Genomic DNA, 13691 nt, shown 5'->3' on the forward strand with positions numbered 1-13691 from the left:
AGAAACTCTGAGAAGCTTTCAAGATTCTCTTATTCTACCTTATAACAATAAAGAAATTCCTGAATGCCTGTTTCTTGACCTTGCTTACCCGTGCCTGACACCCTATGGTCTAATCAGTTGAATTCAGCCTCCAACATATGAATGGCAGTTTAGTAAGATTCATCTTATTAAATTACTAAGATTCATCTTTGTTAAAGTTGCTATTTGGGACAGGAGAAATAGCATATTGTGTACCTATTATACCTTTGCTAGTAGAAATATGCTTTTCCACCTCACGGGAGTCTACTAATGAATGGCTGGCAAGATGAAGTGAGAGAATTTCATTAAACACAGGATGAAGGCTTGATCTTCATTACAGATTTACTCAACTGGTGCTCATTCATGTATGTAATGCAAGAAATAAGTTATAATTGCACCTTATATATGGTTTGAGTCTCACCCCAATGACAGATTTGTGCAAGTTGTTCTCTTTCAGTCTTGATTTCCTATCTGTGAAATCTGCTTACAGCACCTAGTTGTATACAGAGAACCAGGAATGCAGAAGGACTTTGTATACAACTGTAGAAATGGTTACTGGTATTATTATTTTAAAACATTTTAGGAGCTGATCCTGAAGAAACCATCAAACTGTTTAAGATGATAGAAGCTCAGATTTCCAAGTGCAGAGAGTACATTAACAATGTGAATGATACCTTGAAAAAAGTTTTATCATCTTGGGCCACCTATACAGAAAACATCCACTTGCTAAAAACTTGGCTGGAAGAGACACGAAAAGACCATCCTAAGAAGGTATGTTTATTTGTTTTTTGATTATTGAAATTGTTTTGTAAATTATGGAGGGGTGTGTATGTATGTATACATATATATATATATAAATAAATCATAAGCATCATATGCATTTTAACATGATTGTTTAGATCTCCACAGAAACCTTGGCAGCCTGGAATTCACGGCATGGTTCCTTAAATGAAGCTGGAAACCTTTTGATTGAATCCAGCAATGCAGAAGTGGGGTCAGCTGTTTCTGGAGAATTGAAAAAATTGAACAGAAAATGGGCTAAGCTTATAAAGAAGACAAAGTTTGTGAGTGGACATAAATATTTTATTTTCCTAATTTGGTCAAGTCACACTTAACACTGAAGTGATGCAATGTTAACAGGTGTTAGAGAAGTAATAAAAAGGTTCATATCATCACTTGGGCCCAATGCCAATAGTTCAGTGGTTAATTTACATATTAAATTAAATTTGCAGATTCATCCCTGGTTTTTCTAGGCAGGCTTGGGGAAAAAAAAACTCAAATGAAGTGATGAGCAGCCCCCCCCCCCACCATAGAGGCTTACCAGATGTGTCAACTTTCAAATCCTATCATTCTTAGGCAATTACATTTAATTTTAATTAAATTTAGTAAAATTGCAGTGAATTTTGTTATTCCCTGCGTATCTAATAATTTCTTCCTTCTACCAAGTTAAAATTACAATTCAGTGGCTGTAGGGACCAATCTCAAAGTTTTCTTAGACTGTACTCCTCAGTATTACAGAATTTGGAATTTGCATGTGACCTATGAATTAAAGGCTTGATAAGTCATTGTTGGTTTTGTAATACATCAGTAACACAAGGGATTTATTGTGGCATAAGCCTAATGGACCAAACCCCACTTTCTCAGATGCATGAAATGTTTTTAATTAGTATAATTTAAAAAAAAAAAAGCATGGCCAAAAGGCCTTGATATATAAGTTAAGTTGATTTTTGCCACATTTGTAAAAACTCCAAATGTATACAAGAACAATAACCATTCATAATAGTTGTTGTTTTATTGTGCTAATTGAGAAAAAATCCATATTCTTCATTAATATTGAAATGAATAGTGTCACATTTGTGGATTCTTGGATAGTTTTCATTAATACAAACACATACATAAAATAAAACTATCAGAGTCCAATTAACAAACTTGAGGATTATAACAGATGTCACACAATGTTTATAGGAGATGAAATTGTTGAAGATGCAAGAGGAAGAAATGATGTTAGTAACAGATAACAATGGAAATGTTGACTCTTCTATGAAATTCAATCCAGATATGTTTAATAATCCAGTGGAACCCTCAAAGAAGCCTCTTAAAATGTGCTTTGAAAAGGCAGAGGTAAAGAATCTGCTATCTTATTTATAAACTAGAGTTTTAGTAGTTGGCCTATTTGCTGCATTCAGAACTAAATCTCTGCTCTTGCCAATTCATTATGGATGCTTTAGTTTTCTGTGTATTTGCAGAGACTACACAGAGAGGGAAAGGATCCCACCCATAATCCTGCTTCCAGATCTGCAGATGTATTAGTTTAGGACTACCCATCTAAAACAGCCTGGACTTGTAGCGGGCAATTACTAATGCTCTTATGGTTGCAAGTCATGGTGACTGGGTGCTGTCTTCAAATTACCAGTAGTTGAGGAGCAACAGCAGGAAAGGGATTTTTGTTATTATTGGCTTCCCAGGGGAATCTGGTTTACCATTGTGAGAAAAGGAATATTGGACTTTGGTCTAGCCCAACATGGCTCTCTTGGTGTTTTTGTAGTATCTAAGAAATTATAGTGTGGTTAATATTGACACACATTTGACTTACCTTCAGGGGCATCTGTGGGGAGGGGGTGTCAAAAAAGTCAAGCTGGCAGGCACAGCCACACAATTGAAGCCCCCTCCTGTGTGTGTCATCCTCATGAAAAGGGAGCAGGGCTTCAATCTCAATCATGGTTGCAGTTGGAATCTTCCTTCCTGTAACTGAAATCCATTATTTCATATTCTGCACTCTGAAATGAGAGAGAAGAGGTCTTGCCCTTCTTCTGTGAGATATCCTTTTAGATATTTGAAGTATCCTCCCTCAGTTATCTTTTCTGAAGGATAAGCATACCAAGTTCCTTCAATTCCTCTTCATAACAGTTTCCATTCCCCTACCACCTTCATTGCCCTTAGTTGAACATTTTTCAATTTTCTCTGAATCCTTCTTAAAGTGTGGTGCCTAGAACTTGACACAATACTTGATGTGGAGGTCTGATCAAAGCAGAATATAACAGAATGATTTTACCATTTAGAAATGGTACTTCTGTTTGTGAAACTTAAAATTGCATTTACCCTTTTTTGCAGCCACATCTCATGTCATATTATCTCACATATATTTTATCACATATTATCTCACATGCATGTTTTATATTTATCTTTTCTGTTTTCTAGTTTTTAAGAGGATCAGATCCATAAAGGAAAAACCAGTTTTTAATGCAGTCCTATAAGAGAATGAATTACAGAAGTGTACACAATCCTAAAATATATACATCTTCCCAGATAATTGGTTGTATTTTAAATATATTTGATATTTAAAAGATTTTTAGTATGAAATTAATATAATTTTACAGAAAGTTCACATAATGAATTTTCCATTTTTTTTTTTTGAAGTCTCTAAAAATTGATTAAAAGGAAAAAATGGATCACAGGCCTTTTGATGACCGTGGTTATATGGTAAGACTATGTGATGCAATTTCCTATGGTTTTTCTTCCTAGATTCTTCCTGTTAGTCTTCATGCAGATCCATGTATACCAGAAGAGTTCTTCTCAGAAGATGAGGTCAAGCTAAACTTTGAAAAAGCTCACAAGGAACTTGAAGCATCTATTCTGAAAGCTATGCAACTTGTAGGCCAAAAGACAAATTCTGAGGAACCACATTCAAAATACGAAGTGAGTTAATCCATGACACTATTGCATAATAAGCACTCTAAAGGCCATAGTACTGTGGCTATCATAAACAAAGAACAGGAATGGGGATTATGAGAGCTTTAAACAATATGCTAAGGATGTCTCCAGGCAGAAGAAAAGGAAGTATGGCCTACCAGTATCCCTATTATGGTGTCTGGAGCTCTGTCAATATTTGATCCCTTGGTTTTTTTGCATGGGGGTGGGTTGGATGGATTTTTAGGGGTTTAATGGATCCCTTAAACCTTGTAAACGTTTAAGGCATCCATTTTACCTCTTAAAGCCAACTCCCAAAACAAGCCTGGCCCTGTCTACTTTTGGAATGCGGTCCTCAAAATATTATGCAAACCATGGTGCAGTCTTTGAGTGGGTGGAAATTGTACATCCCTGACATAAATAATCTGAACTGTGAAGAGCTCCAAAGTGATGTCTCCAAACTTGGGAGTTTGGTAGCATCTTTTCCAACTAACACATTTTATTAAAAGGCATAAGCTTTTGTGAGCTGCAACTTACTTCATCAGATGTGCTGCATTGGTTGGAAAAGGTGCTACCAGACTCCTGATTTTTTGCCGCCATAGACCAACACAGCTCTCCTCCTATAACGTCTCCAAACTTGGTGACTGAGCTATTAAATGGCAAATATGATTCAATGTCAATAAGTGTAAAGTGATGCACATCGGAGCAAGGTATCCATACTTCACAAATAAAATAATGGAGACTGAATTGTCAGTGGCCAACCAAGAAAAAAACCTTGAGGTCATTGTAGATTGTTCAGTGAATTCACCTACATTGAGTGTAGTGACTGTAAAGAAGGCACATTCCATGCTAGGGAATTCCATGCTAGGGAATAGAAAAAAGGTACACAATAAATCAGATACTTCCACAGTACAAATCTATGGTATGGCCATATCTATTTGCTCCATAGATATATCTGGTGGGCTACCGTGTGAGATGGAATGATGTCTAGATGAGCCTAGCCTTACTCCATTGGGGCTGTTTATAATATGAAATACCAGTAGCTGCATGTCTCACATCAAGTTTAGTTTGAAAAGCAAAAGGCCATTAAATAGTGACTGGCACAGCTTGTTTCATGATTTATTAAATAAAGCACAGTTGGCTAGATTTGCTTAGATCATTGTAAGCCACAGCTTTTTCTGGGCCAAGGGATACTCTTGGCCTTGGAGTAATGTGGTGGTGATGGAGGTCTCCCAAAAGTAGTGGGTAGAGCAATAAGCAAAATTAAATGTCATTTCATTACAGTTAAACATAGTTGATATGATAATTATCCAATATTTTGTTTAAATATTAAACAAGCATTATTAGATGCAGTTATTAATTACTTAATTACAATTTAAAAATTTGGGAAATCTCAGGGGGCTGCATTCCAGGCCTTCAGGGACCTTGTATCAGTCTGGGGTTCAGGTTGTGCTTCTCTGCATTAAACTATAAAAGTATAGTTTAGGAACCACAGTGATAGTATTAATACCTTTTGCTAAACTAAAACCAAAAAAACCATATGATGGTTCATGGTGATGTGTGAATATAGCTTATGTCTCTTACTGCAGCTCCAGCTCCACCTTTTAATGGGGTCTTCTGATTGTGTCCTGTGTCAGTAGGCCCTCCTGGTCTTATCTAGCATGGGCTGTGGGGCTGAGATCAGCACAGGGTAGTGTAGATACTTGTAATTTCCCTACCACAGTGCCCCACAGTTATGCTATATCAAAGATGTATTGGGAGGGGGTAGTAACAGGGCTTCAAATTAATGAGACCAGAGAGCCTAGGAAGGACACTAGGTCTGTGATGGGCCCTGTCTGGGCATTGGAGCTCCAGAAGCTATTCAGTGGCATTATGTGCCAGGGTCTGACAGAATGCACATCAGGCGAGCTCTCCTTGTCCTGAGCAGTGGGTTAAAGCAAGTTCTTTCAAAGGCTGTTCCTCTATGTCCAGCAACGCTTGCTTTACTCTGCAGTTCCACTGGAATGGAAAGGACCTTTGTATCTTCTAGGCATGCATCTACTTTTGGGGGGGGGGGGCTGATTAAAGATTATAATTAAGTAATTGTATGTCATTTTCTTCCAGGAGGCTTTTAGCATCTTGGATACTAATATTCTTAGCAAGTTTTTGAAAGCAGCGGAACAACTGAAAAGCATTTTATCTGCTCATGAAAAGGCATTGGTGGAGGAAAGGAGCAAAGACGTTTGTGAAAGATGGGAGGTGAGAAAATGTACTTGGAAATAGAGAGGCATTTTAATCAAAGAGAAGCCACTTGAGTATTTAGTTGTTACATGAAATGTTTGCAGGATTTTTTTTGCTACAGCATGCATGCAGTGAGAATTATTAGCTTCATCCAAAGAGACCTAGGTTGAAGATCGGTCTCAGTCAGTGAGCTCCAGCAAGTAATCATGGACAAGTTATTATGTGGTTCCTAGAACTTTCTCCATATATACAACAACTGTATAGAGAGGACGTGAGTCTGCTGTAGTAGGCTGTATTTCGTTACTACATCAGAGTGTTAGCAAGGAAGAATCAAGGTGCAGATTGCAGTGCGACTCCATACTAACTGAAATCCTGCATTTTGGGGATTTTGTTTGGTATTGGGAATACATATGTACTCTTTTTGCTGACCTTCCCTTCCATGCAAGGACTTTGATGTGTGTTGCCAGGAGATTCACTGAAAGTATATGTGTGGTTCATGAACCATTCTGCAAAATTGGGCTGATGTATACTTGGCAGAAACTTAAGACAGAGTCTTTTCAGTGACTGCAATTTTAAAACATTATATGAAGAAATGTTCACCTACTCCCTTTGTTTTATGAAATAGGCAAAGAGTTTTTAATTTAAAGAGGCATTTCATCCACTCAAGTGATTTGTTCTTTTCTTCTGCTGTGTTTTAATCTGTATTTTTAATATAATCGTGTTTTAACTTGCTTCCATTTCCAACAAACTTGTAAATATGTACACTTGACGTATTTATAAATATTACAAAATACGACATACAATACGTTTACTAATATTTTGCTATAGTCCTATATGTGTTTTATTTGTTCATTTGTTTTTCATTGTGGATTTCATTGTTAGTTACAGTAGGCATTTTTAATGAAAGGCAGTGCCTAAATATACCTAACAAATATGTGGACGAGGATTTTGTGAACCCTCCTATATTCTCTTTCTTATCTGCATGTCTACTGGATGAGATTTAATCTTTTAATTATAACTCCATTCTTTTATGTTTATTTTACTGTTAACTGCCTTGAGTGCTGTGTTAACTAGAAACCCAAGTAGATATGTAATGAACAGATACATAGCTTGCATGGTTGTTATGAAGCTAAAAAGTTATTCTGATCTTAGAACAAGTTTTGGATGAAAAATGTTTCCCTTGCTACCTGAAAATTTAGACTTTGACCATCTCTTTTGCAGGCTGTTCGCTGTGAAATCATGTCCTATATTCACCTGAAATTGAAAATTGAAAGAGAGAAGTTGAATAAGACTTTTTCAAATCTCACTAAGCAGATAAATAAAGAGAAGAAACTGCTCAATGCAGGGAAAACCAAAGGACTTATTGAGGAACACGAGGTACTATGTAAAACCAACATACTCTTTTGTTTCTCAGACATTTCCTATTTTATTAAGCCATCATGTAATGGATCAGACTTACTATAGTGGCTCTCCAGTGTCTCAGTGCAGTAAGAGATTTCCTTTGACTCTGTTTCCTGACATTGTCATTGGGAGGGGCCAAGAACTGAACCGAAATTGTCTGCATGCTCAACTGGGAAACAGTGTAGAACTGTATGATGCAATGATCTGTTTAATACGTTGGTTAGCTGCATATCCCACAGGGAGATTGTGGAATAAATCTAACCTACTAGCACAATAGAATCTCTATACCCGAGCTGAAAGTGTGGATATTCCACCTGTTTGTATTAAGTATCCAATTCTGGCTTGAGGATATAAAATTCTTTATCCAAGATGGACAGAATTATGACCTAAGTTACTGGTGGAAAATAAGTAATTGGTAAGAATTCTGATCCTTTTAGTTCTTTCTCTGCTATTTGGCTGTCCGGTGCTTTGAATTTCCTTTCTAAAAGGTGTTTTAGAGCATGTGGCTGCTTTAAGGTATGGCAGACAGATGTTACATTTGCCCTTCTGCATACTCCAAAGCACCTTTGGAAATTGAATTTGAAGCACTGGTCTAGCATGGTCTAGTCATGGGATGGAGCAAAGAGCTGAACTACACATCAACAACTACAATTTACCAGATCAACCCTCTGCCTTCTGAATTTCAGCAGAGATTCCTCACCCGTAACGTAGCCCTAGCAATGCTGCTTCAAGCATCGGATTGGTTAAGTTAGGTTTAAGTATTTTTGTGGGAGTGTCATTATAGGAAAAGTGCATGTAATTAATTGTCAGTTAATAAGGACTTGGAGTATTCAAGATGGGTGTATCTGCATTTCTGTATCCATTTAGGCCTTCTTTTCTCAGCAAGGTGGCCTGGGTGAGCTTAACACTTGCTTACAAGTTTTGAAAACAATGTGTGAGAAAATGACCAAAGTGGAAAAAGAGTCCAAAATAAAGCTGCCAATTGCAGAATATGAGCAAAAGAAAAAGGAACTTCAAAAACGTGCAGCAACTATTTACAATGAGTTGGTATCTAGGACTGGAGATGAGCATTCATCTGAGAAAGGGTGGGTATTTTCAATAATTAGCGTAGAACTGTTGCATGGGGGCACTCATGATAGTTGGTTCAGCATCCAATAAAATAGCTTTTGTAGGAGATTCTTAACACATCTTTGACGGTCCTTCACTTCGTGGCTGGATTCGTGCATTTCATTATGCTATAAAGTTGTGTTGCCTAGCTTTGACAAGCAATACAGTGGAGTTGAGAACCCCCTTGGGGTTCTGTGAGCTTGGTTGTTTTGTTGCAGACGTTTTGTTACCCGGCTAGGTAACATCTTCAGTGCTAGAAGGGAGTGGGGTTTGCTCTCAGTTTATAGATAGTAGCCTGCCCTGTCATTGTTGGAGGGGATGTTGTTTTTTCCTTGGTAGTTCCTAGATTAGGCTGTTGTTTACCGCTTGGTGGTTTGTCTGAGTCGGTAGTTCCTTGATTAGGGTATTGTTTACTCCTTGCCTCGGCCCAAGGTCACCCAGCTGGCTTCATGCCTAAAATGGGACTAGAACTCCTGGACTCCCCATTTCTAGCCTGGTGCCTTTGACAACTACATAAATTGGCTCTCACGTGACAGTTACTATTAATAAAATTACATGTGATATGCAGTTCTGTGGGTCTTCCACCTGAGTTTTTAAAGAGAATACCTTAGTGGTGAATACTGAAATCAAAAGTAAAGAATTGGCAATATAAAAATATGGCTAAGCCTTCCTTTTCCAACTTTTTATCTGTTCGATATTGGGCATCCTATATCTTCCCTTTACTTGCGTAGGTATTTGGGGAGAATAAAATAAAAAATGAAAAAAAAAATGAAAAACACAATTAAAAGCAGACATTTTGCAAAGTGTTTAGCAGTTTGTCCTCCTGCTTTCTATCCCTGAATTCAGCTTTATAAGCTGTTTTTCAAAATGGAGGGAGGAGCTTATAATTTACCATTATGTGTAAATTGGTCTTGAAATTAAAATACTTTTTGTGAAGGGGGGCACCCGACGGGGCAAAGAAGGTCAGACTAAGAACAGCAATGTGGTGGCTTTATGACACCAGCCCCACCCATTTTTTACATGCATTGCAGTGTCACACAATTATCCAAAGGGGCAGAGCTGATAGCACAATGTTGTAATGTTGCTTTCATCATTGTGATGAAAGTAGAAAGCCCCTGCAGATGACACTCTTTGTGACGTATGAATAAAACATGTTGAATTTTAATTCCAGGGAAGAGCCAGGGGTGGAGGTGACAGGGAGAGAAGACATGAAACGAAGTTTGGGAAACCTTGAGCTATTTTCTCAGTAGCATGTGAATAGAATCGGGGTAGCACCTCTCCTCCTTTTTCCACAATGATACAACTTTTCATTGCTCTACTCTGATGTTATTTCGTTTTAAAATTCAGAGATTTTACACCTACTTCAGTCAATGAAGAGAAGGTATCATCTCAGAATCCTGAAGCTGAAAAGGTAAGACTCACTTTTTAATGCTTATAGCAGTTCTCAAGGATGCTTCCTTGTGATGCTGTTCATGAAGATCAGCCTTCCCTAATCCAGAACTGAAAATGGGGAGTTGCAGTTCCATCTGGCTGATGAAGGCTGATGAAAATAAATGTCTCTGTAGATCAGTGCCTATTTGTTATTATGTGGCAGCTTGAAAAATAGTCTTGCATGGATCATAGAGCCACACACTGGAAACCTGAAATTCATAGGTAGCATTTTTTTTTTTTTGCGCCCTTCACCCAGGATCTTTCTTCCTTGGTGATTATAAAGTATGTTTAGTACAGCATAACATTCATACAATCAATTCATTAATACCTTTTGAAAGCAAGGTTTTTAATACAAACCATTTAATAGGTCCACCTGAACCTTATACTAAAAAGAACTCATTGGGCAGGCTGTTAAAGATAGAATAATGTTTTCGGCATCAGTTCTCTCTTTATACTCTTCCTCATCTGATATTTACTTGATTTGTCATGTATTATATTTGGCAAGCATTTCTAACTAGATAAGCTGAAATAATACTACCTTTTCTCTTAAATAATAAAGTCAAACATCTTTATCAGTTTATATTTTCCTAAGAAGGAGTTGCATAGGTAAAATTATTCTGTTGGACTTCATATCTATCTGACTTTAATTCAGTAGCTCCGGATGGCATATACTGTATTTCTTCCTCCAATTTTTCCCAATAACAGCCCCATGAGATATGTTGGACTGAAAGAGAAGGGGACTGGTCTAAAGTCAGCCAGTGAGCTAAGGGCTGTTTTGAACCTGGGGCTTGCTTGTCCTAGACCAACACCTTAATCTCCATGCCACACTGGCTTCTCTATTCCTGCAATATTTGTACAATATCATCTTTAGCACCCTCTCTGTCATTTCATCTATCTAAGGATTAGACAAGGAATTCATGATTCTAAGCCCCTAGATTTCTTCCCAGGCACTGAGTTCTACTCATATGATGTCCCATACCTGTCCCTGGGTCATAGTTAAAGACCTACTTTGCTTTCTGACTTATTGTAGCTGTTAGCTTCTTCCTAGAATCCTTTTCATTTCATTGGCCTGTTACCAAATGCTTTTTCTTGGAAATTTTATCTTTGATTCACTAATAATTTCATTCAAATTGTTCAGATAGAGCTTCCTCTGTCACAATATCAGAATCTAATAACCATATCCATTACATTGTTATTCTTATTCTTAACATTAGTCCCACTTGTGAATGTCTGGTAAACAGTCAGTTGTGAATTTTTCAGTGTGAGAGGATAGGAATGGCCACTCAAGTACCTCTGGAGGCTGCCCAGGTAGGGGAATCCAGGCTGGCTGGAATTTCAGCTTCCTGGCATCCGAAAGAAGAATAGAGAAAAAGGCCTGAGAGGAGAAGGAACAGAGGCTCTTCCCTTCCCTTCCCTCTACAGCTGCCTGCCATCTCGTTCCATCTCTGCTTCCCCCAGAGCCATCCCATAATAGCAACTACCCTGCTTCCTTCTCAGATTCAAACAGCCTGTTGTATCCCTTCTGCATCGCCACCCACTGACATTTACCCTGAGTGCTACCTCTTTGGGCTGCCAGAATCGAGCTGGCTAAGCAGTTTCAGTTTCTTTTGCCTGAAGATCCCCTTCCACTGACAAAGATGTCCTGCTTGGGCACCTCAGACCAGCTGGATAGCACATGGATGTAGCTGGCCATGGGGGCAGTGAGTGGGGTGAGAAGAAGGTGGAAGTAGCAAGCATGCCCAGAGGTAGAGCCTCAGTGTCATGGCATCATGCTGCATATGACATCAATTGCAGTGAAATTTCATCCTTTGCATGCAACGTCTGTTGCACTAGGGCCTGGCAAATCAAGGTTTCACAGTACTGCAACCTTTTAAAGGAAGCAGAAAAAGTTTGTTACAATCCTTCCTGAAATCAGGCATAAATTATTCCCTTGACAGCCTCTGAATTCTCTGTCTGGGTAAGTCTAATTTAAAAATATTGTGAAAGTTACCGTTATTATTAACAGAAAACCACTGATGGTAGTTTTGAATAAATAAATATAGCCGTATTTACTTTGCATAGTCAGTTGTCTAAAAGAAATTGTGAGGAATAGTATTTGCCACTTTCATACCTCTGACTGGCAGACCAGAGAGCAGATCTCAGATGCTTATTTGAAAGCTCAGATTACAAGCTGTTCTTTAGTTAAATTTATCTGTAACTATTGGAAGAAGTGGGAAAAGACTTTTTTCCTTCAGATCCCACTTACGAGCTTTTCAGCTTTATGTGTACAGCTGCTGTGCAAAAGAGACTATATAGGTCTTTGGCCTAATACATTATATTCATACATTTTTATTACCAAAACCTTAGCTGGGCCCAGAATGCAGTAATTAGAGAATGACTAGAATGATTAAAAAACCGACCTCCTACAAGCATTCTCAGTCTGTATTTTGTAAAACCCATAATTTCTAGACTAAGCGTATTGTACTATTTGAGGAATATATAGGACTATATTACTGTGATAGTCATTTTGCTTTAGGTATGGCTTCACCCAGCCTTCATGCATATGGAACATTCCGCTTTATCAACATGAATGGGAAAACTTAAACATTCAAGATCCCAACTATGCATGTATAGGGTCCTGAATTAGGATAAAAGAAATCTGTGAAAATTATTTTCCTTGTGGCTTCATAATCTCCAGTCTTTCTAAAAGAAGTCTTTAATCTCTTGGGTAAGGATTTCTTTTACCTGGAAAATTAAAATGTTCTGGTTCCATTGTATATACATAAATATTTTATGAATATTATGTATTACAATTATTTAACTATTTTGGACATTTTGTTTAGGATTCAGAAGATGTTTCTTGTATTAATTTTGAACCAGAAAAGGAATTTCAAGATGGCGGACATCAGTTGGAAGGTGATGGAGACTTGGCCTTAAAAAGATTAAAAGAGAGGTACCTTTCAGTATAAAATATTCAAGTGACAAGAAATAAATATTTATCAGAAATTTCTGGAACAAATTTGTAAACATGTTTTGTTTTTGTTTTTTAAATAGAGCTGAATTTTCAGTCTGGTTTACCTTGGTTTAATCTGTCAGATTCCAATTCTAGAATTTTTATGAAGAGTAACATAAAATGCATTCTCCTCAAGTTGTACTCTTTGGACCAGTTTGGATAATTAATTCAGATTTCTTAATTGTTTGGTCTTGAAATGGCCTAGGGCTGAGAGAAGAGCCTTTGTCTTAGCTCCCTCCACTGTTTTCCTTCCCTCGGCCTCAGAAATCAGACCTCTCCTGGTTGGATTGGCTTCCTTGCTAGCTGGACATTTAATTTAAGAACCTTCTTCTTTTTGTGCATTGTTTTTGTAGTCCCTGGCCAGAAATTAATAAAGTTAAAAGTTAAAGAAAAATATTCAGCTTAAGGTAACATGACGCCTATACTATCAAGATGGCTAAAAGAAGGAATGGGCAAGTAAAGCAATGGGGAACAAACTGTTGTATTGTATCATGCAGATGAGGAGGAGAAGACAGCATTAGAACAAGCAGACATCTTGTTTTCACCTCCAGTTTTCCATAATACTACTAATAATGCATCTCTTAATTGAAATATCTTGTTTTCTCTTAGCTATGACACAGCAAGACATAATCTGAAGCTTCACCTAAGCAGCATCAGGGAGAATATAACTCCTCCTTTAACTGATGATGTGACAAACATTTCTTCCCTTCAGAAGAAACTGGAAACACTGGAAGTGAGTGTTCCTTTCCTAATTTGTCTATTAGGTCAGGGTTCTTCAAATATTTAGCACAAGTGGCTATATCTGGAATTTTGAGAGAATATTATGGGCGTGTTC

At 37.6% G+C, this 13691-nt stretch overlaps 1 protein-coding gene across 6 annotated transcripts in view; it reads left to right on the forward strand.

Moving 5' to 3' along the window:
* SYNE2 (spectrin repeat containing nuclear envelope protein 2) overlaps positions 1-13691 on the forward strand; it is a 231703-nt gene that overhangs the window by 45733 nt on the left and 172279 nt on the right. For 5 of the 6 annotated variants that reach the window (XM_088149745.1, XM_088149748.1, XM_088149747.1 and 2 more), the window contains exons 16-25: positions 602-789; positions 918-1082; positions 1984-2139; positions 3541-3714; positions 5809-5943; positions 7147-7302; positions 8194-8411; positions 9781-9844; positions 12687-12796; positions 13466-13589. In XM_088149745.1, coding sequence (XP_088005871.1) covers positions 602-789; positions 918-1082; positions 1984-2139; positions 3541-3714; positions 5809-5943; positions 7147-7302; positions 8194-8411; positions 9781-9844; positions 12687-12796; positions 13466-13589 — 1490 coding nt within the window. The remainder of the gene's footprint in view (positions 1-601; positions 790-917; positions 1083-1983; positions 2140-3540; positions 3715-5808; positions 5944-7146; positions 7303-8193; positions 8412-9780; positions 9845-12686; positions 12797-13465; positions 13590-13691) is intronic. The other variant, XM_088149750.1, reaches the window with a different exon arrangement.

The sequence above is a fragment of the Python bivittatus genome, unplaced genomic scaffold (genome assembly GCF_059951505.1).
Source record: "Python bivittatus isolate LINGU-HERP-01145 unplaced genomic scaffold, Pbiv_v1 ctg000580_np1212, whole genome shotgun sequence".
Lineage (NCBI taxonomy): Eukaryota > Metazoa > Chordata > Lepidosauria > Squamata > Pythonidae > Python > Python bivittatus.